The sequence below is a fragment of the Crotalus tigris genome, unplaced genomic scaffold (genome assembly GCF_016545835.1).
Source record: "Crotalus tigris isolate CLP2741 ecotype Arizona unplaced genomic scaffold, ASM1654583v1 scf7180000017631.5181431, whole genome shotgun sequence".
Classification (NCBI taxonomy): domain Eukaryota; kingdom Metazoa; phylum Chordata; class Lepidosauria; order Squamata; family Viperidae; genus Crotalus; species Crotalus tigris.
This window is the reverse complement of record NW_024096525.1, coordinates 4,523,083-4,550,936: the sequence shown is the minus strand read 5'-3', so window position 1 is coordinate 4,550,936 and position 27,854 is coordinate 4,523,083. Positions and strand designations below refer to the sequence as shown.

The following is a 27,854-nucleotide window of genomic DNA, read 5'->3' as shown; positions in this document are numbered from 1 at the left end:
GCTGTGCCATGTTTGGAATTAGTATGCAAAGCCAACTTGAGCAGCACCTGTTCTGCTGCTCAAGATACACTGTGGATCCAATTGTCTTAATGTGGACTTCTGCATTCCCCAAATGGGTTGCGTAACGCGGAGGAATGAATTTTGGGAAGGCGGGGGGAGCAATCTTGAGAAGGAAGCTTCAAAAAGACTGTGAAACGCCACACCTTATTGTCCTGTTTTTAAGCTCGGGCGACTCCTTTTTCCATGTTTGTTTTACAGCTTGCTAGTTAAAAAAAACAAACTTTGCACTACTTCTGCAATAAGATGACAAACTAACCTTATTCTTTGGTTTTTTTTTTCCCCTTGTGTATGTGTGTGTATATATATACTATAAAGTGCTACTAAAGATTTAGCCTAGTGTTTTTTTTTTTTTTACCTCCATACCATGACATGTAACAAGCTCAAAATGCTGTAAATCTTGATGAAACATGTGAACGATATTTTATAAAGTTATTTTGTATGGTTGTCAATTTTGTTTCTGCCTCATAGTATGTCAATAAATTACTCATACTTACACATTCAAAAGTATTATTTTCTGTGTCTACGACAGTCATAATCCAAAGAGCTCAAGGTAGGCAGTCTCCCCCCCCCCACTTAACCGTCAACATCCTGATGAAAGCTAAATTATACAGTGGTAAAGTAATTCAGTTCAGTCACCCATCACTGGAAAGGAAAATTCTGCGTGACTCAACAATAGTATTCAATAATTTTACACTACAGGGAGTCCTTGATTTTCAACTATTCATTTAGCGACCAAACTTACAATGGCACTGAAAGAAAGTGACTTACAACTTAACTTACCACCACTGCAGCATCCCCATAGTCACTCGATCAATATCCGGATGCCTGGCAAATGCCATGTATTCTGGGGTCACTTGATTCATTTAACAACTTCAGTGATTCACTTAACAACTGTGGTAAAAAAGATCTTAACGCTGGACACAGCTCACGTTAAGAGCCACCATACTTAGGAACAGAAATTCATGTCCCAGTTGTGGTTTAAAGTCCAGGAACTGAAGTGCCTGAAATGGCTGGAACTGGGCTGTGAGTCATATAACTTAGGTGGGAAAAAACACCCGCTGATTTTAAGTTGCAAGATTTTTTTGGGTGTGTTGTGCTGCTAAAAGGGTTTTCCCTCGAAGAATTGATGTGGGCTACAGGAGTAGGTGTGACGGCATCTATCCTCCATAAATCTATCCAGCCCCTTTTCAAAAAGGCAGCAGCACTGGTAGCACATGCCGTAGTTCACATCTTTTATCTTGAATCTTATTATATTTTTCTATCAATTTCCCCCCCTTTCTAAAGAAAGGGATTAATTTTATTGTCTCGCTGTTCAGTGTCTACTCCAGAAAGGGCACTGATTTGGTTGGAACATTCTTCTCTCTATCCACATACATACACAAATTGACCAAAGCCTGTGCAGAAAGATAGTATATATCTCAATTACGTTACCTGACCAAAGCCGCACTTGATATGTTTGGTAGGTGAAAGAAATGTTAAGTGCTTTTGATACCAAAAGTGTTCTTTTACTCAAGTGTTCTGCTGTATAAATGTCATCTCAAACCACACAAGGATCCACACCGATTTTTTTTTTGCTTCAAATTTCCCAATATGTGGTTGGCATGCCTATTTAATATTTAATAAAAAAGTGGATCGGGTTTTTAAATCTCATATTTTAAGGATTTCTCTACTTAGAGTCTGGAGGAAATATTATAAAAGTGATTTTAAAATACCATTATGGGCCATACCTTGGCATGCGATAGAGGGGATAACGAGAGGTGTTAAAATGGATACGGTGTCTTATACACAATTACTTAGATGGGATGGTCTAAATTGGCAGTTAAAATCTTTGGAAGATTTGTTACATGAAAATATTACTTATTCTTGGTTTCAATATAGACAACTATTAGATAGATGGAAGATGGATCGTAATTTAGGTTTGCTTAGAGAAGATCAAAATCTTTTCAAGCAAGTAAAGGATCAAAGACAAACTCATATTAAAAGAATTGATGGGGTGCTAGTGGAACTGGATTCAGAATCAGAATTAATTAAAGATTGTATGATCAAATGGGCGCAGAATTTTGGTGAACCAGTTCTACTGGATACCTGGGAAACTATCTGGGTGAGAAATGTTAAGTTTACACAAGCCCAGAATTTAAGGGAGAATTTTTATAAAATGTTTTATAGATGGCACCTTGATCCACAAAAGATGTCTCTCATGTATCCTGACTTACAGCCTAAATGTTGGAGATGTGGATGTTTGGATGCCACTTATTATCATATTTGGTGGTCGTGTAAAAATATAAAAGCTTTTTGGATTAAGATATGGTGGAACATTCAGAGAATTTTTAGAAAGAGGTTAAAATTTACTCCACAATTGTTTTTGCTTGGTATTGTTACTGATTGTGATGCTAAGGAGGTTATATTGATGTTGAATTTGATTACAGCCGCAAGGCTGCTAGTAGGTCAATATTGGAAGAAGGAATCTTTGCCTACTTTGCAAGAGTGGTTTTTTAAAGTATCTTATTTTGCGGAAATGGCAAAGATTTCGGCTTTCTTAAAAGAGCAAATGCAAGAGAAATTTTTTGCTGTATGGGAAAAATGGATAAATTTTATACAATTTAAATTGGATATGAAAAAATACCATTTAGCTTTTTTATAACTTGTATAAAAACTCTTTTTTTCTTTTCTTTGTTTTTTTTTTAAATATTTTTTGCTGTATGGGAAAAATGGATAAATTTTATAGAATTTAAATTGGATATGAAAAAATACCATTTAGCTTTTTTTTAACTTGTATAAAAACTCTACTTTTTTTTCTTTTCTTTGTTTTTTTTAAATATTGTTTCTTTTTAAGGTTTATAATTCTTTATTCATATATATTTTCTTCTTAATTATCTTATAATTTTGTTAACTTCTTTTAATTAAGCCTATATTCTGCTCTGGGAAGCTCGGGGGGGGAGGGAGGGGGTGATTTGGGAGGGGTTGGGGGAGGGTTGTATTGTTTTGTTTTTTTTTATTGTAGTTGTCATTGTTTTTTTTTCTGTCTTTGTAAAAGTTTTTAAAAAATTTTCAATTAAAAAAAAAAAATTCCCAATATGTGTATTCATGCAAAACTGCAGGATTTTATTTACGTCGGTGTAACATGACTGTGCATAGGAACTGATGACATTGAAAATAAATTATTTTTTTCTTTTCAACATGGACAATTTGAACACCAAATTGATCCTAGGGTAGCTTATATACAACTATTCGTATAAACAGTTCGCTTTTAGACTTATTTTTTTTTTTAACCAACTTACATTGAAAGGAAACATTACTATCGGCATGTAAAGGGAATTAGCTGCTTTTAGATTTGCTCAATGTGAGCAATGAAGATGATTCTGTATAGAAAATACAGGATTTGGTTAACCCCGATGTTTTCGTATATTATAAGCACTCATCTATATTATGTTTATAAGCTGACGATGAGAAACAAGGGTTTTTCTGCAAATATGTTCAGCCCCACTTGGAAGTCTTTGCCATACTCTGCAGGGTAATTGTACACAAGACGGCAATTTCAACTCTGGAAGTTCACTGGTTCAAGGATGTGACAATTCAGCTGACCACAAATCATTAAAGAGTGCTCACATACAAGAAGGTCACAAATCAATAAGCTGTGCTATCAAGATGCTCCTTCAGCCTCACTTTCCTCTGCTTCCTCTTCCTCCTCCTCCTCCTCTTTTATCACTTTTCCTTCTTTTTCTTTTTCAAGCATCTTTAGGTATTTGCTTGCCAAGATTTTCTTGGGCACAATATCTGGAAAAGAAAAATATCTTTTTCATTAGTTTACGGAGTATTTTCTATCACTACAAAATTAACTTGCACCCTATACTGTCTACTGCCAGGGTTTCCACTGAACTATGGAAATAATTCTAGAGTTTGCAGAGTGAGATCAGTGGCATATATACATTCGATCAGTCAATAAAAAAAATAAAAATGGTTTTTGAGCTTTTTGTGACAGGGCCACAATTTGGGCATCCCAATTTTTCGCGTAGCCATCTTTGATAGGTTTTAGGTTGAGAAGATATATTTTTCATGATCTTATTTTTATTAGAGTCAGATTAAAAGATAATGGTACACAATTATGATACAAGAGAGATGAAATTGCCAAGAGAGCCTAACATACCATTAATTTATTTGCAGGATCTACCAGAGGTTTGCAACTAATTCCAATTCTCAATAGTTTTAACAATAAGGAAACAAAATATCCCCTAAAATAGGTTGTTTTTTAAAAAAACAAAACAAACGAGAAAGGGTTGGGATTCTTCCTGCTCAATTCATTAATAAATAAAAATATAATCCAAAAGTTTGAAAAGAATGACATGGAAAAATTCCACACTCCCCTTTCCCCTATTTCAGGGATTATTTCATATCAGTTACAATAATAGCAAAGTAAAGACTGACCTGCAAGGAACTGGAAAGTATCAGACTTCTCTACTGCTTCTGACAGGTCAGTATATGTTAGGGTTTTGTGCTCGTTGCCCTTGCCATGCTTGTAAGCGTAAGTAGCTAAGTACTGAACAAATAGCTCCTAAAAGGAAAAGATCGTACTTACAGTTCAAACATATCAGAGATCAGACTATAGTTGGTTAATTACTGTTGACTGGGGAATTCTGGGAGTTGCAGTCGGGTCTAAAACAACCTGCCCTGGCCAACTTGCGCCACAGGGCAAGAATTGCACCAATATCAAGGAAATGGTGGAACAGAATCATTAAAGACAGGATGCAGAAGGAGGGACAACATGAAATGTGAATGACCAAAATTAAAATAATTTTTAAACTACTCTAACTAAATTGAATGGTTGAATTGTCCCGTAGCGAGTTGTCCTGTGACGACTTGGACACGGCAACTTGTCCCATTCCAGTTACAGTCCACACAGACAAAAACAAAACAAACAAACAAAACAGAACAATGGAGTTGGAAGGGACCTTGGAGGTCATTTAGTCCAACCCTCTGCTCAAACAATCCGTCCGGTAAACTCGCAAAACTTGTTTTTCTCGCCATGCATGTGTATACATAATCCAAACTAGACTGTGTTGTTTTTCTGTGCCATCTAATATATGTGGGTATGTGCATAATTCTGTATTTATTTCTGTCATATTTACGTAGTGTATATTGGAGGTGGCGACCCTTTGAGAGCTGAATGCAATGAAATTTCATTTTAATGTAAAGGATTCTTATTCTGTTCTATATTCCAGAGGTTCCCAACCTTGACCACTTTACGACTTGTGGACTTTAACTCCCAGAATTCCTCAAGACAGCTTTGCAAATTCGCCATGGGACAATTCAACAATTCCATTTATTTAGAGTAATTTAAAAATTATTTTAATTTTGGTCATTCACATTTCATGACGTCCCTCCTAATGCATCCTCTCTTTAATGATTCTGTTCCCCCATTTCCTTGATATTGGTGTAATTCATGCTGGCTGAGGACTTCTGGGAGTTGAAGTCCACAAGTCATAAAGTGGGCAAGGTTGGGGACCCCTGCTATCTTCTCTTCTATATTCACTATACCAGTGGTTCTCAACCTGTGGGTCGGGACCCCATTTGGGGTCGAACGACCATTCCACGGGGGTCGCCAAACAACGCAGTCTGCCATTTTTTTCCCCTTAGGTGTACTACTCCCTTTTATTCTATTGGCTTTTGAAAGCCAATAGAATAGACTCTCTTGAACAGAGTCTAATTCTATTGGCTTTCAAAAGCCAATAGGAATTGTCCAGGCTGTCTCTGCCCTGCTGAGCCCGCCAAAAGTCCCATTCTGCAAACGGTGCTGCACCAGTTGAGTAGTCTTCGACTTACGACCGGTTGGGGGTCGCGGCATTAAAAAGATTGAGAACCACTGCACTATACTATTCTAAACTAATACTATACTAATACAAATACTATAGAAATACAAATACTAATACTATACAGGAGCCCCTATACCAGGGGTAGGCAACCTCGGCTCTTTTATGACTCATGGACTTCAACTCCCAGAATTCCTGAGTCAGCCATGCTGAGAAGGGGAGAGGTTTCCATGCTGAGCGATGCTGGCTCAGGAATTCTGGGAATTGAAGTCCACGAGTCATAAAAGGTTGCCTACCCCTGCCCTATACCATTCCAGACAAATGGTTGTCCAATCTCTTCTTAAAAGCCTCCAGTGCTGGAGCAGCCACACCTTCTGGTGGCAAGCCGTTCCACTGGTCAATTGTCCTCACTGTCAGGAAGTTTCTCCTCCTTAATTCCAGGTTGCTTCTCTCCTTGACGAGTTCCCCCCCCCCCGTTGCTTCTTGTCTTAAGGCGAAGACGTCGTAAAAGTAGCGTTTCTCGGTGAATTGTTTCGCCTTCAAGTCTGGAGATGGGGGCCTCCAGATGTGCAGCGGCCCGAATCCCCCTTCCCTCCCAGCCGGCACATCTGGACCGTCCTCGCTCCCACAAGGCTGCCCCTACCGTGGCCTTGGCGGTGAGGAAAATCGCATCCGGGTTGATGCTCGAGACTTCGGGCGAGCTCTTCATTATCACCCGGGTCCGCGACAGAGGCAGCGACACCAACCGGTTCTCGCCCCCGCCAGAAGCTCCGCTCCACCGCGACGCCATCTTTAGTTACCTCAGATCAGGGACATATGCTCTCTCTCCCCCCCCCCCCGCTTTTCCCGAGCCTCGCGGCTGGAAGCGCCGCCTCGCCTTTTGGGACTTGTAGTTTCCGCCTGCCGCTGAGCCGCGGGGGCAGGGATAGCAAGAACTACGAGTCCCAGGAGCGCATTGCGAGTAATGGCGCGACTAGAACGTCGGTTGGCTTTTCACAGGAACCAATCGGAGCGTTGCGAGAAGGAAGACTACGCGTCCCAGAGGGCAGTTCGCTCTCAAAGTTCGCGGCGGGGGGGCGTCCCAGAGCGAGGCGGGGGAGGTAGCTTTGCCTCTGCGCGCCTCGTTTCATAACCCCCTTTCGTGGCTTAATCCAGGCCTGTAACCAACGCCCGCCAGGCTAAAGAAAAGCCTAACTAAGGCTAAAACGAATGCAGTTGCCAGGCGGTTGTAGTTTGCCGGCCATCTTCCCGCCTCATGCTTATGACAGTTCCGTGGGGAGCCGCTGGCTGTGGGTGATGGGCGTGTAAGTCGCACCTCTGAAGTGAAAAAAAAAAACTCATTGGGCGCTAAGTGAGACAAAATAGACGTACAAACAGGCCTCTCCAAGCTTTTGTACTAAAACAGTGTTTCTCAACCTTGACAATTTTAAGGCATGTGGACTTCAACTCCCAGAATTCCACAGCCAGCAGTGCTGGCTGTGGAATTCTGGGAGTTGAAGTCCACATGCCTTAAAATGGTCAAGGTTGAGAAACACTGTACTAAAAGCATCCTGAGGGGAAGACCCGCTCCCTCAGGAGAGCGACCGTTGGAATCTAACGGTCGCTCTCAACCGCCCGCCGTCGCCATGGCGACCGTTCAAAGCCTTGCTTAGGAGCTAGGTGCGCATGCGCGTCCCGACCCGCGAGAACTCGAGGGTTGGCGCCTGCGCAGTGAGCCGTCGCCCGCCCGCCCGCCCCGCCTTCCGTCTGGAGCGAGCGACAGAAGCGGAGGAGGCGGAGCTATTACGTCGACCCGGCAGTGGTGGGTGAGCCGCTGGAGCCCCTGAGTGGGCCGGCCGGGCGGGCGAGGGCCGGGGACGCTGGAGGGAGCCGGGGCCGGGATGGGGAGGGGGAGAGCCGAGCCGTCTCTTCCCTTGGCTGGGGGGGGGAGGGGTTGAAGCTCCGAAATTACCCCCCTCTTCCTTCCGGCACTTTCCACGCATGTTTGGATTCCAGTGCCCAGTTCCTCTCGGGATGATGGGAGTTGTGGTAGTCCAAGCACGCTCCCTGGGAGCCAGATTGGGGGGGGGGGAGCCTGGCCTACAGTCTGGGCCCAGGGCAGCCTGGGGGTGGGGTGTCTTCCAGATGTTTGGGGCCAGGCCTCAGACGCAGGCCAGGAGCCAGAGAGGATGGAGGCTGAAGCCCAAAACATACATTTTACTGATGGGTTGTGCAAAGTGGGCCTCTTATTTATTTATTATTTATTTATTTATGAGACTTATATACCGCTTTAAGTGCAAGCACTCTCTAAGCCGTGTACACCAGTAAGCAATGTATATATATATATATATATTTACATTGCCCCCCAACAATCTGGGTCCTCATTTTACCTACCCTGAAAGGCTGGAAGGTTGAGTCAACCTCGAGCCGGTGAGATTTGAACCGCTGACCTGCTGAACACAGTCAGCTAAAGTGGCCTGCAGAACTGCACTCTAACTGCTGCGCCACCTCTTCTCTCTTTGATGCCTTGGAGTCCACGCCTTGCTTTTATTGTGGTGACCTGTGTGCCCTCAAGGCCTGACTTGCCCTTTTGCCTTATGCCTGACGTCTCTTTAATTAAATGCAGGCAGTCCTCGGCTTACAGCAGTTCGTTTAGTGACCGGTCAAAGTTAACCGCGGGTCTGAAAAAAAGGGACTGTTTTTCATAGTTATCACCGTGGCAGTATTCCTACGGTCGCGTGATCAGAATTTGGACGCTGGGCAACTGGTTCAGATATATATAGCGGTAGCAGTGTCCCGGGGGTCGCGTGATCCGCTTTTGCGACCTTTTGACAAGCAAAGTCAGCGGGGAAGCCGCTTAACAACCATGTTACTTATTTAAATACGACGATTCACTTAACAACTGTGGCAAGAAAAGTCATAAAACGGGGCAAACTCCCATTACCAAATGTTTCACTTAACAACATACATTTTGGGCTCCGTTGTCGTAACTCAAGGGCTACCTGTACACATCCGTGGGTGGACAAAGCCCGGTTGGGACGTTCATTTTGGGGACCTAAAAGAAGGATTTGAGGCAAGGCAGTGTTTCTGGTTTTGGGTGGGAAGGAAAAAGGTCCAGCTGTTCTTTCATAAAGTCCATGCTTCATCTTCCCAGAGGCAAGCTCATGTTTACTGTTCAGGCTCCTTCAGAAGGCTGCCCTGTACCACTTCTCCTCCTGTACCTGTTTCTGGAAGATACCTCTTTCTAATTTGGTGTTGTCGTTGTTAATTGTGAAGTCGACCCCATGAACAACGTTCCTCCAGGCCTTCCTGTCCTCTACCATCTTCTGGAGTCCATTTAAGCTCACGCCTACTGCTTCAGTGACTCCATCCAGCCACCTCCTTCTCTGTTGTCCCCTTCTTCTCTTGCCCTCCATCTTTCCCAGCATCAGGCTCTTCTCCAGTGAGTCCTTCCTTCTCATTAGGTGGCCAAAGTACTTGAGTTTCAACTTCAGGATCTGGCCTTCTAAAGAGTAGTCGGGGTTGATCTCCTCTAGGACTGACCGGTTTGAACGCCTTGCAGTCCAAGGGACTTGCAGGAGTCTTCTCCAGCACCGTAGTTCGAAGGCCTCAATTCTTTGGTGCTCAGCCTTTCTTATGGTCCAACTTTCACAGCCATACATTGCAACTGAGAAAACCATGGCCTTGACTATACGTACTTTTGTTGACAGGGTGATGTCTTTGCTTTTTAGTATGCTGTCTAGATTTGTCATCACCAATAATTTATTCAAATTATCAATTATTATTCAAATTCGAGGTTTTTTATGATTTTAGATAATAGGTCTAATATTTCAGAAAGGCATCACTCGTAAAACGAATACTTCTTAAGTAGAGAAATGCTGTACATTTTTCCTTCTCTGTTTTATTAAGTTTTATTCCTTCTGTGCTTTATTGTGTTTGCATTAGCATACTTAAGTTGCAAAATGAGCATCCCGGACTACATGCAGTGTGCGGAAGATCATCAAACTTTACTAGTCGTGGTCCAGCCAGATGGGATTGTTCCTGAAGAGAGCTTTTTTAAGATCTACAAACGAATCTCAACTGTGAGTCAGATCAATGTCCGTGACTCTCAGCGAGTTCTTTATATCCGCTACAGACATCATTACCCACCAGAAAACAACGAATGGGGAGATTTTCAGACGCATCGCAAAGTTGTGGGATTAATAACCATCACGGATTGTTCCTCTGGAAAAGACTGGCCTCAAACTTTTGAAAAATTCCACCTTCAAAAGGAAATTTATGGCTCAACCCTTTACGATTCCCGGCTGTTTGTCTTTGGGCTTCAGGGAGAAATTGCAGAGCAAACCCGTACGGACGTGGCATTTTATCCTAGTTACGATGAATGTGAAAACGTGGAAAAGAGAATAGAAGACTTCATTGAATCTCTTTTCATTGTCTTGGACTCCAAGCGTCTTGACAGAGCCATCGATAAGTCTGGAGATAAGATCCCACTTCTGTGTGTTCCTTTTGAAAAAAAAGATTTTGTTGGCCTGGATACAGACAGTAGGTAAGTAAATTCAGTTTACGTACAAAGCTTCTAAAAATTATTTGTCCCCAGATATGGAGAGGAGAAAATATTATTCCTGGAAGAGCTGGTGTAATTTTTTTTTTTAAAAAAAAGAATTTGTAATATTCGTATGCTATCAGTAATTAATTAAAGTTTTCCAACATTTTCAGTATGTTCATTCTCAGATTACATTTATTCACACTTCTATCCAACTGCAGTCATCAAGACTTTGCAGTCTACATGATATAGCAAAAAGTGAAAACGTGAATCATAAAACCCCAAACTGAAAGCACATTGTAACCAAAATAAAATACTTAAAAATAAACAGGACAAAAAAAAAATGGATAAATAATAATGTACTGATGGAATATTTGTAAGGGTCAAACTGTGGGGTCCTTGGTACTCTTTGAGCTTGCCTTTTTTCTTGCAGATGTTTCATTATTCAAGTAGGCAACATCAGTGCTGCTGGAAAGGATATATGTAGCTAATGTTAAATTGTGGAGGCCTTGATGCCCACTGAGGCCTTGTGGAGCTTTGTTTATTTATTAAATTTATATGCCATCCCTCTCATGATCATGTGACTGTCGGTAAGCTCTTGTTTATCTGCCAGTCTCATTACCACACAGGCACTGATGATGTTACCTTAGCAGGTAATGAAATGCCAGCAAGTAGTGTTGGGAACAAACCACGAAGCTCCACGAAACACCAAAGACTATTTTTAACATCTTTCAGAAAATAAAAAAAGAGAAGGCTATTGTGGTCCTCATTGGGAGACTATTCCAGTACTCTGGCATTGCTATGGTGAAGCAGCACCTTCTGATTTCAGCTCTGTTCATTTCTTGGAAATGGGAGAAAATACAAATAATGTCCAACTATAATTGAAATAGGGAGTCTAGCAGGGACCCAGATGCCAAGTCAAAAAATAACTTTCTGGGTCAAAACCTACATTTTAAAATTGTTCCCAGAAACCCAATGCAGGGTACTGAGAACAGATGTTACATGATCCCAGCACAAGATGCCAGTAAGCATGCAGGCCACTGTATTCTGGACCCCAATTATAGTTCCTGAGGCAGTCTTGTGCAGAATCATTGTCATATTTTAATCAAGTGGTAATATAGACATGGGGTACCTTTACCGGTCCACTGACTAAAGCTGAACACAGATTTGTAAAGGTTTTCAGACAATTTGGCAACTTTGATAATGACCCTACTAATTCTTGGTAAATCAATTTATTTTTGGTGAAATATATTACGTAGGAAACACATTTGAACTTGGTGGATGCCTTCTTTTCACCATTTTTTTTTTACACTGGTTTTTAAATTGTTTTAATTTTTGTGAGCTGCCCAGAATTGCTTAGATGAGATGGTTGGCCATACAAATTGAAATAATAATAATAATAATAATAATAATAATAATAATACATTAAAAAAATAGCTGGGAAAGCAGATATTAACAAGACCTGGCAATGGCTAAGAGCAGGAAAATTGAAGAAATAGACCGAGGGATTAATTCTGGCTGCACAAGACCAAGCCTCAAGGACAAATGCATATAAAGACAAAATTGAGAAGACAGCAACAGACAGTAGGTGCCGCCTATGCAAAGAAGCTGAAGAAACAGTGGACCACCTGGTAAGCTGTTGCAAGAAGATTGCACAGACTGACTACAAGCAGCGGCATGACAAAGTAGCAACAATGGTACGTTGGAAGATCTGCAAGAAATATCATTTGCCTATAAGCAGAAACTGGTGGGATCATAAAATAGAGAAAGTCATAGAAAATGATAAAATTAAACTGCTCTGGGACTTCAGAATTCAAACAGACAAGCACCTGCAACATAACACCCCAGACTTAACAATTGTCGATAAGAAAGACAAAAAAGTCTGGATAGTGGACGTGGCAGTGCCTGGAGATAGCAGAATAGAAGAGAAAGAGCTGGAGAAGATAACAAAATACAAAGACCTACAAATAGAAATAGAAAGACTATGGCAAAAGCAAGCAAGGGTAGTAATAGGCTCTTTGGGTGCAATCCCAAAACAACTGGAGCACCACTTGAACACCATTGGCATTGACAAATTCGCTATTAGTCAGTTGCAAAAGGTGGCTTTACTAGGAACTGCTTCCATCCTGCGACAATACCTGTAATACCATCAAACATCCACATCTGCCTATCCCAGGTCCTGGGTAAGGACTCGATAGGCAGACAAAATGTCAAATCCAGTCTGAACATCTGGCTGACTGTGCGATGATCCATAATATATTATTATTATTATTATTATTATTATTATTATTATTATTGAATATTAAGAGACCTGACCAAATTGCTTGTTGTACGATACAAGAATTGAAGGAAAAGAGAAGAGACACCCAATTTGAATACAGGCTTCTCAGTCATGATTCTTAATTTTGCTTGTGAGGAACTTTGTTAAAGAGTTTTGAAAGTTCAGCTGTACGATGTCTAAACAGATCACACCATCCACATGTTTTATGATTTATTTTAAAGTAAGTCCAAAAGTTATGAGAGAGAGAAAAAAAGACTTGCTTGGTGAAGAATACAGCAGCAGTGTAAACACACACATTCTTTCTGCTAGGCAGCTTCTTCCCCAAATAAGTACTTTCATTTATGGATAGATTAACATTTCAGAAGCTCATCTCTTTTTCATTTACAGTACAATTTAATTTGTACCTATTGGCCTGGAAGTGATTCTTACTATTATTAACATGGAATGATTTAAGTATTGCAATTTCAACTGTTATTTCAGTGAGCAAAAACGGAGGATTATTTAAGTAATTTATAACTTTTGAATGAGGATATAAATTTATAGTTGGGGAATCGTGCCAAATTAGCTTGCTTAAAATCAGATTATTTAGTGCTCTTACTCAGCAATTCAAAGCTAGTTCAATATCTTATTTTTTTGTGCAGTTTGCTGATTAATGTATTGGGAAAATACATTTCCTTAATAGTAGGAGAAAGTGGCTATAATTATTTTGTATCAGAATATTGATACTGAATAATGCATATTATGGTGATACATGCAGAAAATAAAAGCAGAGTGCTGGCAATGCTCTTCGGCTCAAAAAGTAATGATATTTTTTTGATTGGAATATGTGAAATATGTGAAATTATTCCCACATTACCAAGGGTTTGCAATCTGTCTAATGGAATGCTTTGTATAAGTAGGATGAGAAGCATCCTTTGGTAAATTTATATCGTTAGATGTGATTAAAATGTTATGCATACAAATAAGTACTAGATCTACACAGTTTGCAGTGAGCAGGTCAGTCGTACTATTAAACCATAATATAATTTGCCATTTTCTAATATGCTAACCCATCCTCTCTACTTTGATTACCTTGATTGGTTTCTTTCTTTCTTGATTGGTTGCCCATTACACTCAGTCAAAAATAAATTACATTATTTTGAGCATTAAATGTCATTCATATAATGAATATGTTCTTCCCTGCAGATAAGGATATTATGGAAGTATTCTATGTTTGCCGAAGTTTAGTAGCCCTGTATAGATTCAGTTTGTTTCTGTTTACTACAGTGCTAGCACAACTACAGAGCAAGCGGCTTTTGAGAGCTTATCCTAAAGGCAGAATGCTTGCTTAGCTTCTGTGGAAAGGATCTAACCACTGAGAAAAGTTGGAGCTGAGGCTGTTGTGATAGAAATAGAAATAAAATGCAGCTATAACGTTAATTATGCAGTAGCTATGTGCAACTGTGCTTTTTTTTTTTTTTTAACTTCAGTGTGTAACTCTGGTTAATTTGTCTGTTTTGATCCAAGATCTTGATAAACTTTAAGAAACTGTATTTCTTTGCAGAATTTTCTTTTAAAATAGTTACAATTCTAAGAGTTCTCTTTTCAATATGTGTGAATATGCGCATATCCCGTCTATTTATTTATTTATTTATTTGGTCTGTACTTTGAATTTGAGGACAACAAAATAGATGGGTGTACGCATGGTAGTAAAGCAGTGGCTCTCAAAAGCAGCTTTGTCTTTTCTTAGGATCATGCAATTTCCCTCTATGTTTGGTTTAAACATTGGTTTCCTGATAGTTGTGTGCCCCTCGTAGGCTTCTAAGTGTTCTTATCCCTTTGAATCCAGAACCCTATTGTTTATGCTTGCAGTTCCTGCTCAGAAACTCAGAAATTTGAAGCTGAGCCTAATTCTACAAATATTCTGAAATTTATGCTTTCTGATCAATGCGCTTTTCTTTCTCATTTCAAAGGTATGCTCCTATTGATGATACTGCCTTGAATACAAACAACAATAAAATTAGTTCTGTAAGGATTTCACTCTAGATCCCACCTCTCCAACAGTATTCTTCCATATTTCAAAATAAATATTTTGAAATCAGTGGGGCTTTTGAAAGCAGTGTTATGATGTGATTGATATTGGTGTGTGCATCATTTTTAAGCATTTCTTGGTATCCCGCTGTCCATGGTGCTGAAGTAGAAATTTTTTAACTTGCCACTGTTTCTTTTCTGTTCAGACCGCTAAGAATGCATTGTACATTTTTTGGTGAATATACTATATCATCATTCATAGATAAATCATTCTTAACAATTCTACAAAGTTGCTTCCAGAATAGATTAAATGACCTAGCAAGAGTTTTAATCACATTTCTAAAGAAAAGCAAAGGTGGGGATTTTGTTCATTTCTAGGAAACACGAACACCCAAAAGATGCAATTTAATTTATGCTCAGCACTAGTGTGAGAATTGAATCGTTACCACCATGTCATTGACTGTACCAACATTCTTAATTTGGAAGCTTTACTCTAGCTCTTATTTTCTTAATTACTGTAATGGAAATTAGATAATTTTTCTATTTTCCACTTTTTATGTATATATATATATATATATATGAAATAATGCTAAAGATAAAAGAATGACTCCTGGGTGTGTGCATGTTGAGAAATAATATAATATAATATAATATAATATAATATAATATAATATAATATAATAAATATAATATAATATAAGATAAGATAAGATAAGATAAGATGATAAGATAAGATAAGATAAGATAAGATAAGATAATATAATAAAGATAATATAATATAATATAATATGAGATGAGATGAGATGAGATGAGATGAGATGAGATGAGATGATAAGATAAGATAATATAATATAATAATATAAGATAAGATAAGATAAGATAAGATTATAATATAATATAATATAATATAATATAATATAATATAATATAATATAATATAATATACAGCTGACAAAGTGAGGAGAGCCTGTGGCTTAGAGGTTATAACATCTGCCTAACATGCAGATAGCCCAGGTTCGAATCTCAGAAGAGTAAGTTTGGCTGAAGAGAGTTAAAGGAACTCGAAATAGCTATACCATTCTCTCTTTATTCTTTGTTAGCAACCTAAAAATGTAAAAATGATGTCGCAGTTGGCGACTGCTGCTTGTAGATGGCTCTAGATTGAGCTGATACAGGCAAAAGAAAAGAAAAGAAAGAAGATTTCTTTCTCTCATATTTGGGCTGACAGGGTGTTCATTCAAGGTAAAAATCCCCTCCCCCTGTCTCTCTCCTGATACAGCTGACAAAGTGAGGAGAGCCTGTGGCTTAGAGGTTATAACATCTGCCTAACATGCAGATAGCCCAGGTTCGAATCTCAGAAGAGTAAGTTTGGCTGAAGAGAGTTAAAGGAACTCGAAATAGCTATACCATTCTCTCTTTATTCTTTGTTAGCAACCTAAATATATATATATATATATATATATATATATATATATATAATAAGATGCTGAGACTTTAGAAAGAGTACAGAGAAGAGCAACAAAGCTGATTAGGGGACTGGAGGCTAAAACATATAAGGAACGGTTGCTGGAATTGGGTATGTCTAGTTTAACGAAGAGAAGGACGAGGGGGGACATGATAGCAGTGTTCCAATATCTCAGGGGCTGCCCCAAGGAAGAGGGAGTCAAGCTATTCTCCAAGGCGCCTGAAGGCAGGACGAAAAGCAATGGATGGAAACTGATCAAGGAGAGAAGCAACCTAGAATTAAGGAGAAACTTCCTGACAGAACAATTAACCAGTGGAACAACCTGCCTCCAGAAGTGGTGAATGCTCCAACACTGGAAGTTTTTAAGAAGAGACTGAACAGCCATTTTCTGAAATGGTGTAGGGTTCCTGCCTGAGCAGGAGGTTGGACTCGATTACCTCAAGGTCCCTAATAGCAGCACAAGCACTAAGCTCCAGATCCATAGAAGCAGGGTCTACCACACTAGACAGGACCCAAGCTGCAGGCTATGCAGAGAGGCCTCAGAGACAGTCCAACACATAGTGACGGTGTAAGATGCAGCAGGAACAGTGTATACTGAACATCACAACCAACTAACTGGTATTGTGTACAGAAACACAGGCCATGCCTTTCTAAGTTTAGATGGGAGATCCCACAAAGCATTGTGGGGAATATCTGTGCAGATTCCCAGTCATCCAGGTGATGGTTGTCCCAAAGGTGCTTTTTCAAAAGGCAACTGGACTTTGTTTTTTTTCCCTTGAAGACGTTTTACTTCTCATCCAAGAAGCTGAAGAACTGAAGGAGCTTCTTGGCTGAGAAGCAAAACATCATCTTTTGAAAAAAACAACCTTTGGGATTGTGGGGAATAAGAAAGCTAAGATCCTATGGGACTTCCAGATCCAGACTGACAGGCAGGTACTGCCCAATCAACAGGCATTGTGGTCGTAGACAAGAACCAGAAAACAATGGTAGAGATCGAGGTAGCAGTGTTAAGTGACAGGAACATGAAGAAGGAGTATGAGAAGCTGGAGAAATACCAGGACCTGAAGGAGAACTAGAGCAGATGTGGAAAAGCCAAGGCCAAAGTAGTAATAGTAGTAAAGTTGGAAGGGACCATGGAGGTCATCTAGTCCAACCCCCTGCTCAGGCAGGAAACCCTACACCATTTCGGACAAACGGCTGTCCAGTCTCTTTTTAAAAACTTCCAGTGTTGGAGCATTCACATTTCTAGAGGCAGGCTGTTCCACTGATTAATTGTTCTCACTGTCAGGAAGTTTCTCCTTAGTTCTAGGTTGCTTCTCTCCTTGATTAATTCCAATGGTGATAGGAGCATTCGGGGCTTTCCTTCCTAAGCAGGGAGAGTGGTTCCAACAGATCCCAGGAATGACATCGTAGCTCTCTATCCAGTACAAAGAACAGCTAAGATACTGCATAGAAACCTCAAACTCGCAGGCCTGAGGACCTGTTGGAGACCTGAGATTGAGGAAGACACATACCACCTGTTAGAGTGCGAAGGGAATTATTATTATTTATCTAGCTTTTATGAGATGGCATACTAATCATTAATAATGTTGGAAACATAACGTGATACAGCACCAGTCATTGCTTTCTACTCTCCACATCATGATGAAAAATAATTGAATATCATACTCGGGACACGATTTAATGTAATATGTTATTAAATAAACTTTGTTAGATCTGTCTATATGTGGCTATTTATTTTTTTTCTATTCCTGTATGTCTCTAATTTTGTTTTGTTCCTTCTTTTCTTCTTTCTTGTTTTTTTTTCCTCTCATACTGCCCTGTGAGTGTGTTTTTGGGTCTCAAAAGGTAGGCCTTTGATCACATTGTATTGTTTAAAACTGGCTAGTTTTTGTATGCTGCCTTCTTATTTTGCCACTACTGAACAATGTAATGTTGCATTTGTGTGCCTTCCTATAATACGGCAATTTTTATTTAAATGGCAATTGATTGCTGCTGCCTGAATTTCCATTGTGCTTCTCATTCTTTTGACATTCGTCAAAGGTTTTTGACAGTACTTTTCTTCACATATTTGCCTTGTTGAGTTGGAGATTAAAATGTTGTAGTAAAGTAATGTATCTTTTGATACTTGCTGGTTTTGCATTTATTTTGTTTCTTGGTTTCAAATTTTACAACAAATGTTAAGTTTCCGCTTGTTTACTTTCAAACTGAAAAGATTACTTCAGCCTAGAGCAGGGGTAGACAACCTTGGCTCTTTTATGACTCGTGGACTTCAACTCCCAGAATTCCTGAGCCAGCTTGGCTGGCTCAGGAATTCTAGGAGTTGAAATCCACGAGTCATAAAAGAGCCAAGGTTGCCTACCCCTGGCCTAGAGTAACTGTTGCTGGCTTTCAGAAGCCTGAGTGATGTTACAGTTGTCAGTCATTTAGCTAAGCATGTGATCTTACCTTGAATTGAGTGGGCATTTGTTTTGTAATTTTTGACATACAGATCTTCACTAATTCATTTTTGCATGCCTTTTTTTTTCTTGGAAGATGCAATGATGTTTAATGACTTCCTGATTGTTCAATTTAATACTTATCGTTCATTCCAGTTTAGGAATGATTGATACATATTAAACATTTCTGGCTATTGTAAAAGATCACATCAGTCCATTAAGGAAATGGCTGCATTGGAATTTGTGATTATACTTCTATGTATGGAGAACAATTTCATATCCCTTGCAGGATACAAAATGCACCGTCGTACTTGGCTGGTTCAGATGTAATGCCAAACAATGGGAGTTAATTTTGGGTTTGCATTTGCCTTCATCTCTTTGCACTTTACTGATTTTTTTTTTTTATGGTAAGCTTGTGTATAGCAAGCTACTAACCGTGCCAGTAATGCAGAAAATCAATAGCTCACAGCTGATTCAGAAGCTTGGCTTTTCATACATAGAAGATAAAGCATCAGATAAAATCACGGCCCTAAATATTGGGTCGTTGGTTTGTCTAGAATTTTAGACACTGTTTCCATAAAAAAGAGCTGCTCACAGCATTGGCTTTGCATGTATTCAAGATGTATACTTTCATGAATGGTAGATAATTCCCGAGTAAATCCCTATTACTCATGGGATATTATCTTTTGACCTGTATTTCTTAGAATTTGGTGGGATTTTGGCTTCTCTTTCACATGTGGGTAAAAGATGAATTCCTTGTAATAATTCAAGTCCTGAATCTTTGTCTTCAATTTATTGGGTTTTGTTCCAGCCTGCTCACTCTCATCCTGTGCTATGGAGTGAACAGGCGTCCTTATCCCATATTCCTTTCGAGTAGGCATAACACAACTCATAATTTTCTTGAAAAATATTGGCAATTGTCATCAAAATGTAGTTTCTAATTCTGGTTTGACAAGCAAAGAGAGCCAGGTTGATGTAGTGCTTAAGGTGCTGGCCTAGAAACAGAGAACTATGATTTCTAGTCTTGGTTTAGGCATCAATTGGTTGGTGATTTTGCTTTAATCCCTCTCTCTTTTTTTAAATATTTTTTTTTATTTTTCCAAACTCTCCCCCATACATGTACCGTGGTATTTATCAGATGTTAACATACATTCTTTTAACGTTCATATATAAGATACTTTTAATAAAATGAAATAAATACATACACATGACTTTTGGTGTTCCTAGCCCATTTCCCCTTTCACTGTATCCACACTCCTTCTTCTCTACCTTCTTTCTCCCTTTCTTCTCTTCCCTACTTCCCTCTTCTTCTTCTCCTCTTCTCTTTCCTTCACCACTCTCCTCCCCTTTCTCCCCACTTCTCTTTTCCTCCAACTTTCCTACTTCCTTCTCCCCTCCTTTACTCTTTTCTCTCTCCTCTCCTTTCTTCCCTTTCATCCCTCTTCAGATACAATTCAGAGGTAATGTCCGAGCAACTCCTCTCTCCAAATTTTCCTCTCTGTATTGTATACAATAAGATTAATTTTCTCTTACATTAATACTTCTGTTCATCTAACCTTCTCCGTATATACTTCTATAAATATTTATACAACCTGGTGATTTTGGTTTAATCCCTCTCTCTGAGCCCAACTCACATCAAAGAGTTGTTGTGGGGAAAATAGAAAGAGAAAGCAATATACATTTTGCTGCTTTGAGTTATTTATAAAATAATAGATGCAGGAGAAAAAAAAATCTAACAAATCTAATAAATAAATCAAAGAAACTGGAAACGGTAAGGTTCAGACTCACTTGTATAATTGCCAGCTACTGTTTTGTCATTTGGACCCAGTTGATTTCTTCTCATTGCATGTTTTTCTAGTTCTGTGTTTTTTTGTTTTTTTGTTTTAATCTTGAAGAAGAATTCAACAAGAATTTCACCCAATGTGCTTTTTATGTACCCTCAATTCTCTGCTCCTGTTTGTTAATTTTTCTTTACCATGCTTAGGTAACTATTGAGTGCTTATTCAAATAAAATCCTTTTTTTGCAGTCCACTCTTTTTGGTCTTGGCTTTTATTATATTTTATTATATGATGATTACATAATATTGTATTATGTTTTTAAACCATCCTTCAGCTGAAAAAGACATTGGAGTTGTCTGTATCAAAAATATGTGTGTGTTCGTGTACATATTTATTTGTTCACCTTAAATTTTACATTGAAGAGGAATTGGTGGATTAATATGCCGTTGTGTCATTTTCGATTCCTAAAGATCATGTAGATAGGCTTATCCCTAACCTGGTCTTTCTAGTCCAGGGGTCTTCAAACTTGGCCCTTTTATGACTTGTGAACTTCAACTCCCAGAATTCCTCAGCCAGTGCCTGGCTGAGGAATTCTGGGAGTTGAAGTCCACAAGTCATAAAAGGGCCAAGTTTGAAGACCCCTGCTCTAGTCTCTCAACGATGCACTCATCACTGCTGTAACTGTTCATCTACCCCAAGGGTAGGCAACCTTGGCTCTTTTATGACTCGTGGACTTCAACTCCCAGAATTCCTGAGCCAGCCATGCTGGCTCAGGAATTCTGGGAGTTGAAGTCCATGAGTCATAAAAGAGCCAAAGTTGCCTACCCCTGATCTACCCTATTGCTGATCAGAATAACAAAACCAATAGGATTATGAGGAAAGAAGAAAAATAGGACATTAAATTCCAGTTCTCATTCTAGATGGGTATCCACTGGGTGGAAAGGAGGATAAAAATTAGATGAGAGCAACAACTAAGTTGAAAAAAAAAACATTACTGGGAAAGATTCTACTAGATCAAGCTGGTCTTTTAGCTGAGCAGATGGAATCTCAGCTCAGCATTTACACTCAGCTATAAATAAAGAGTTTTGAGAAGATCTCTAGGGTAATTTGATTCATTCAGGCATACCTCTGCTTTTTAAATTAAGATTTACTTTATAGATTATCTGGTGGTAACCAGATATTTGTACTTAATTTCTGTTTGAATGGCTTGGAGTTGCAAAATAATCAGATTTGCCAAGGACACTGTTAATGGAGCTTTATGATTACATGCCTGAAAAGTATATCATTTTCTTTCTTTGAGCAGCAAAATCTAATAATAATACACCACTGACAGGAAGAATTTGCTGACCCGACTTAATTCACTCAAGTTTTTAGTGAAAGTGTTCTTTACCTTAGTTATCTTAACAGATTATAATGCATGCATGTTCATTTTAGTTCAAAATTCCATTAAGAGAGGAATAAGCATGACAGTAAGATTGTCTAGTCTCTTTTTGAAAATTTCCAGTGATGGAGCGCCCACAATTTCTGGGGGTAAGTTGTTCCACTGGTTAATTGTCTTCACTGTCAGGTTTAGGTATACCTACTGTTATTTTTCTCTCGTATTTTTGCAGTATTTCAGTATTAGTGATTTTCCCCCCCCCAACCCATAAGAACTTGTAATATGAATTGTCAATAGAAGTCGGTAATAAAACTGAAATTTTACACAGGGCGATCATTCTATTGAGAGGAAATCAACTGTGTCATAAAATGTGTAATGAACCTATTCATAAAGATAATTAGTTTTTTTAGGAAATAATTTTCTCATTTATAGGCAAATAACACTTTCAAATTGGTAGAAGTTAACTTGCCATTTTAAAAATGCCATTTTCTCTCACCTAATCCGAAGACGTGGAATGAAGTTTTAGTTCACAATTGAATGATACAACATCGTATAAATCATTTAAATACTGTCAGTGCATGAACGAAAGCGCACGCCCTAAGTAAGACGTGTCACTGGACATTCTCCAAAGATTGCAAACATCAAACTACTTTGTCCTTAGAAGGTGTAATAAAAAAAGGGTCAGCATGGAACATCTACTAAGCTTGGAATTCATACTGAGTCCACCCGAAATTATTTTAAGCATCGATCTTCCTAATCGTCATAGGATACCTCTATTTGCCAACACAGTGAGTGCTGCTTGATGATTATTCAAGAGAAGAGGTTATTCATTAAAAGGTTCACCCAATTCCATGGCTAAAGAGGTCCACGTTGAACTTTTAGACAAAAATGCTGGGAAAGTCATTGATAGTATTCTGCGTACATGCTGCAGGTTTGTTTCCAAGAATACAATATCTTATTTTCTGGTACCGGTCCATGGCCTGTTAGAAATCAGGTCTTAAAGATGGAAGGGAGCAGCGGGCTAGTGAAACTGCACACGCGTGGGATGTAGGTTATATGCTCCCTCCCTTCTCCCCGTCCGTGGAAAAATTGTCTTCCATGAAACCGGTCCCTGGTGCCCAAAAAGTTGGGGACTGCTGCCCTGTAGTGAGTATTCTGATAGCTGGGAATAGGCTTCTGAGCTCTTGATGAGGACTCTTGATTGCTTGTCAGTAAGATGCAAACCCAAGGAGACGACTAAAGAAAAAAAAAAAAGACACTCTTTATCAGAACAGCACAATTGAACTAATTCTGTCCCGTTTGTTTTTGTATCCTAGACATTATAAAAAGCGATGTCAGGGTCGTATGCGGAAACATGTTGGGGACCTTTGTCTACAAGCCGGGATGTTGCAAGATTCCTTTGTTCACTATCATATGGCTGTGGAACTTCTCCATTCTGTAAATGACTTTTTGTGGCTCGGAGGTAGGGACGATAGCGTTAGAAATAAAACGTAATTGTATTTAGAAAGCTTTGGGGGGGGGCTCTGACCTCTGAGATATTATCGTGTTATTTAATTGCTGTATTTTATTGGAAGGCGGTTTGCGATTTAAAGTGTACATTATTAGCCATCCGGAATTGCTGCGTTAATGATAGGGATGGACGTAGAAATTTAATAAACAAATAAAATAAATTAATAAATTATTAACCATAAGCAGTAATAATAATAATACTAATGAAGGGTCACAATAAAATAGATATGGCTCTAAAAATCGCAGTAATTTGTGATTCTCAGGGGCTTTCCTTTGGGCAGAGAAGGGGAACTGTTCCAGAAAAATAGTAGAGAACAAACGCCTCGTTTGTGTTTTCTTTGAACAGACTTTGTGATGTTCTCTGGGCTTTTGGATTATGGAACACGGAATACTATACTGGCAGCCTTTGGTTAATGACCACTCAATCAGAACTGTTCAAAATTGCAGCGGTGTTGAATGAGTGGTACTTGCGACCAGTGGTGGGATTCAAATATGTGAACAACCGGTTCTCTGTGCGTGGATGCCGCTTCTGGAAGTCCGTTCTGGGCCTGGGCAACAAAAAATTAGCTACCGGTTCTGCCAAAGTAGTGTGGACCAACTGAATCCCACCACTTACGACCAGTCCTTGAAATTCCAGACATCTCAGCATCCCCCATGGTCATGTTGTTACGATCCAGTTGCTTGGCAACTGGCCAACACTTAACAAATGTTGAAACACCTCGTGGCGGTGTAATCCCCACTTGTGACCTTCCTTGCTGGTTTCCCACAAGCAGCATCAGTGGGAAAGCTTTGCAACTTGCTATAGAAACTTGCTCTCATATCCCTGGCTTTTTCTCCCGAGGAGTCTGGCTACTGAGTAACAGATCCCATGCTCTGTAGTGCGCACCCGTACGCCTGCTTGCCTGCCCACCTGGCTGCTTTTGCATATCCTGCAACAGCCACCCTCTGACCCAACTACACTCGTGCAGTGCCATTGCAGCTACCCCTAACCTTGCATGTATAAGTACCACATCAGCCACCTGTATGCCCTGCCTTATTCTGCAGTAGCCCCTCCTGGTGGTTGTGCTTGCAGGGCACCTCAGCAACCAGATACCTGCCTACCTGGCTGTTGGTAGCTGTTAGAAGTTGCCAGGAGGTCCTCCGTTCACCATCCATGATCCTCACTTTAACAAAGAAAACAGGGACTGCTGAGATGGCTGTTGCTAAACAGGGCAGTCACATAACATTGGCCCTTGATGACTGCATCGGTCAGCGATGGAAATTCATAAAGTTGGCTGCGTCTGTCAACACCACTGTTAAAGCAAGGACTGCCTGTAATATATGGGATAGAAATTCAAGCCACATTTCTTAGAGTAAAAAGTGTGCTGAAATAAAACTTGCAGACCCTTGAGTTTTGGGGGAAATGGCTGTTAATGTGAAAGCAGAACGTCGTCCAAATTATTTTATATATTCTGTCAACGCTGCCAGCATCGGATGTTTTGCATTGACAACAGATGGAAATGTAGCCATCTTTTTCCCTTTTGCTTTCAGAGTTAGATATTAGTTAGAGGAGGGGGGATGTGAATGAGAGTCTAGCTAGACATAACAACACTAAACTTAGTGTGAGAATCAAGGTTATTGAGCCCAGAGCTGATAAAGAATTGGGCTGGAAAACTAGAGAGGAAGCCTGGGCTTCAAGTTAATTGGGGAATGTGATTTATGACTGTTAATTGGAGGAGGGAATTGTGATTTGATACTACGTATTTTCTGGCGTATGACAACTTTCTAAAGCATGCAATTCGTCTCCGAAGTTGGGGGTTGTCTTATATGCCAAGTCATCTGATACGCCGGAAAATATGGTATGTGCCCAGGGGAAGGGAATTCAGTTTTTGGCTTTGATTATGAAGTGCTGATATTATGCTACTCGAATAAAGGATTCTTTAAGATAAACAATGCCTCGAAGTTCTTTTGAAGAGTTTCATCTGTCAGAACCACGACGTATTCATTGTAAAAAGCGATGTCCTCTGTTTTTGGCCAGGTGATTAGCTCTTGTCTGAGTACATAGATAAGTGCCATGCCCGCCTTCCTAGAGAAGAAAAGCTGAATATTACGATTCTTTGTCAATCTTTGTAGCAGTCTTTGTACCTGGACCGCTTTTTATATTCCTTGCATTTAATGTACTCTATTAGATGTATGATTGTCTTGAATGAAATATATTTATTACATGAATCGGCTGCGATAAAACTGCCATTAAAAGTATTGTTTTCATCTATAGCTGCTCTTGAAGGATTATGTTCAGCTTCCGTCATCTATCACTATCCTGGAGGCACTGGAGGTAAACTTGGGCCTCGCAGGGCGCAAGGAGGTTCATTTTCCGCAGAGGCAGGTAACAGGCACAGACCTGGTAAGCAAAAACTTGTGTAGTTGTTCTTTAAATTGCAATGACATTTTTTTGTTGTTGAGTGTGTGTGTGTATATATATATTTCTAAAATTTGGATTGCTAGCAAAGAATTAAAGGAGAACTGGAATAGCTATTTCTTTCTTCCATATTTGGGTCGACAGGGTTTATCAAATAGCAAGATAACCTGTGGCTTAGAGGTTATAACAACTGCCTAACATGCAGATAGCCCAGGTTCGAATCTCAGAAGAGTAAGTTTGGCTGAAGAGAGTTAAAGGAACTCGAAATAGCTATACCATTCTCTCTTTAGTCTTTGTTAGCAACCTAAAAAATGTAAAATGATGTCGCAGTTGGCGACTGCTGCTTGTGGATGGCTCTAGATTGAGCTGATACAGGCAAAAGAAAAGAAAAGAAAGAAGATTTCTTTCTCCCATATTTGGGCTGACAGGGTGTTCATTCAAGGTAAAAATCTCCTCCCCCTGTCTCTCTCCTGATACAGCTGACAAAGTGAGGAGAGTCTGTGGCTTAGAGGTTATAACAACTGCCTAACATGCAGATAGCCCAGGTTCAAATCTCAGAAGAGTAAGTTTGGCTGAAGAGAATTAAAGGAACTCGATATATATATATATATTTAAGAAGAGACTGGACAGCCATTTGTCTGAAATGGTATAGGGTTTCCTGCCTGAGCAGGGGGTTGGACTAGATGACCTCCAAGGTCCCTTCCAACCTTTTATTTATTTATTTATTTATTTATTTATTTATTATTACTATTATTAAATGACTGGTTGTAAGTCAAAGATTACCTGTATTAAGAATAATACAGTAGTGATTAAGATGCTAGACTGGCAGTGAGGAAATTCAGGTTCAACTTTACCTTGAGTTTTGGAAACAGACTCTCTCAACCCAATAAAATTCAAAGGGCTGTTATGGGGAAAAATAGAAAGAGAGAGCATTATGTATATTGACCTGAGCTTGAAAAATGTAACTAAAATAAAACAATAAAATAAAATTTTGGGCACTGTTTTATTTAGGCAATGTAGAAGGTTAACACTGTTGTTTTGATTTTTTCCCCCCTAGGTGCACAAGAAGTTCTTATTGATCCAGGTATATTGACTTTATAACTGTGTTTTGTCAGTCAAATGTTTTATTAATAGTTTTCCACTGCCTACGTGCTTTAGAAATTTCACTTCTGTGTTTCAAAAAATATACACCACACACTGATGACCAGAATCTTACCCATTTAAAATTTCTCCAATCGTTTCTTCATCTTTTTTTAATAATCTATGTTGACTTCTGGTAATTGTCTTTCAGTTATAATTTAATTATTTTATGATCTGATCCAGAACTTTCCCATATGTTGATGCTGACTGATGTATAGTTTTTCCCCTTCAATTCTTTTCTTTCCCTAATTTCGCCCAGACGATTTGTTTCTCTCCCTCATCTGGAACTTCATCTTTCTCATAAATAATACATAAAGATTCTATCAGAAAATCAGCAGATTCCAGTACATAACCCCAAATCTGCCAATTAGAATGTTACCGTCAACATTAAGAAGTTGGAATATTGACTATTTGATTTTGAATATACTGTGTACAAGATTATTTTTGTTGCTTTGAGGAACTCAGTCTCAGATTTAGCTTTCTTAACAATCTCTCTACAGATCTGAGTTTTTTCTTGTTGATATGTACCTCTTTCCATCTCCTTAATAATAATAATAGTAGTAGTAATAATAATAATAATAATAATAATAATAATAATAATGATGATGATGATGATGATGATGATGATGATGATGATGGAAGGGACCTTGGAGGTCATCGAGTCCAACCCCCTGCTCAGGCAGGAAACCCTACACCACAATTAACCAGTGGAACAACCTGCCTCCAGAAGTGGTGAATACTCCAACACTGGAAGTTTTTAAGAAGAAACTGGACAGCCATTTGTCCGAAATGGTATAGGGTTTCCTGCCTGAGCAGGGGGTTGGACTAGAAGACCTCCAAGGTCCCTTCCAACTTTATTACTATTATTATTATTATTATTATTATTATTATTATTATTATTATTATTATTTTGGACAGATGGCTGCCCAGTCTCTTCTTAAAAACTTCCAGTGTTGGAGCATTCACCGCTTCTGGAGGCAGGTTGTTCCATTGATTAATTGTTCTAACTGTCAGGAAGTTTCTCCTTAGTTCCAGGTTGCTTCTCTCCTTGATTAGTTCCCATCCGTTGC

At 39.3% G+C, this 27,854-nt stretch overlaps 2 protein-coding genes across 4 annotated transcripts in view; one reads left to right on the top strand and one right to left on the bottom strand.

Moving 5' to 3' along the window:
- Window positions 1–3,137: 3,137 nt before the first annotated feature.
- Window positions 3,138–6,699, bottom strand: CHRAC1 (chromatin accessibility complex subunit 1). Its single transcript, XM_039334554.1, has 3 exons — window positions 6,508–6,699; window positions 4,483–4,609; window positions 3,138–3,834 (listed from the first exon to the last, which is right to left on the bottom strand). Exons 1-3 carry the CDS (start codon window positions 6,652–6,654, stop codon window positions 3,701–3,703), a joined length of 408 nt encoding a protein of 135 aa, XP_039190488.1. The 5' UTR covers window positions 6,655–6,699; the 3' UTR covers window positions 3,138–3,700.
- A 902-nt stretch (window positions 6,700–7,601) lies between these two features.
- The window catches only part of TRAPPC9 (trafficking protein particle complex 9), a 75,422-nt gene continuing 55,169 nt past the window's right edge, over window positions 7,602–27,854 (top strand). Inside the window, exons 1-6 of one of the 3 annotated variants that reach the window (XM_039334551.1) lie at window positions 7,602–7,665; window positions 9,789–10,389; window positions 17,970–17,990; window positions 23,054–23,199; window positions 25,501–25,629; window positions 26,702–26,728. In XM_039334551.1, the coding sequence (XP_039190485.1) occupies window positions 9,806–10,389; window positions 17,970–17,990; window positions 23,054–23,199; window positions 25,501–25,629; window positions 26,702–26,728 (907 nt within the window). In that variant the 5' untranslated portion in view covers window positions 7,602–7,665; window positions 9,789–9,805. Of the gene's footprint in view, window positions 7,670–9,788; window positions 10,390–17,969; window positions 17,991–23,053; window positions 23,200–25,500; window positions 25,630–26,701; window positions 26,729–27,854 lie in introns of all 3 variants that reach the window. The other 2 variants (XM_039334552.1, XM_039334553.1) reach the window with 2 other exon arrangements.

Coding starts and splice junctions, on each gene's coding strand:
- CHRAC1 (XM_039334554.1), bottom strand. CDS start 6,654: ATGGCGTCGCGGTGGAGCGGAGCTTCTGGCGGGGGCGAGAACCGGTTG. Junction 4,610..6,507: donor TCCTCACCGCCAAGGCCACG/GTAGGGGCAGCC, acceptor TTTTCCTTTTAG/GAGCTATTTGTTCAGTACTT. Junction 3,835..4,482: donor TACTTTCCAGTTCCTTGCAG/GTCAGTCTTTAC, acceptor TTTCTTTTCCAG/ATATTGTGCCCAAGAAAATC.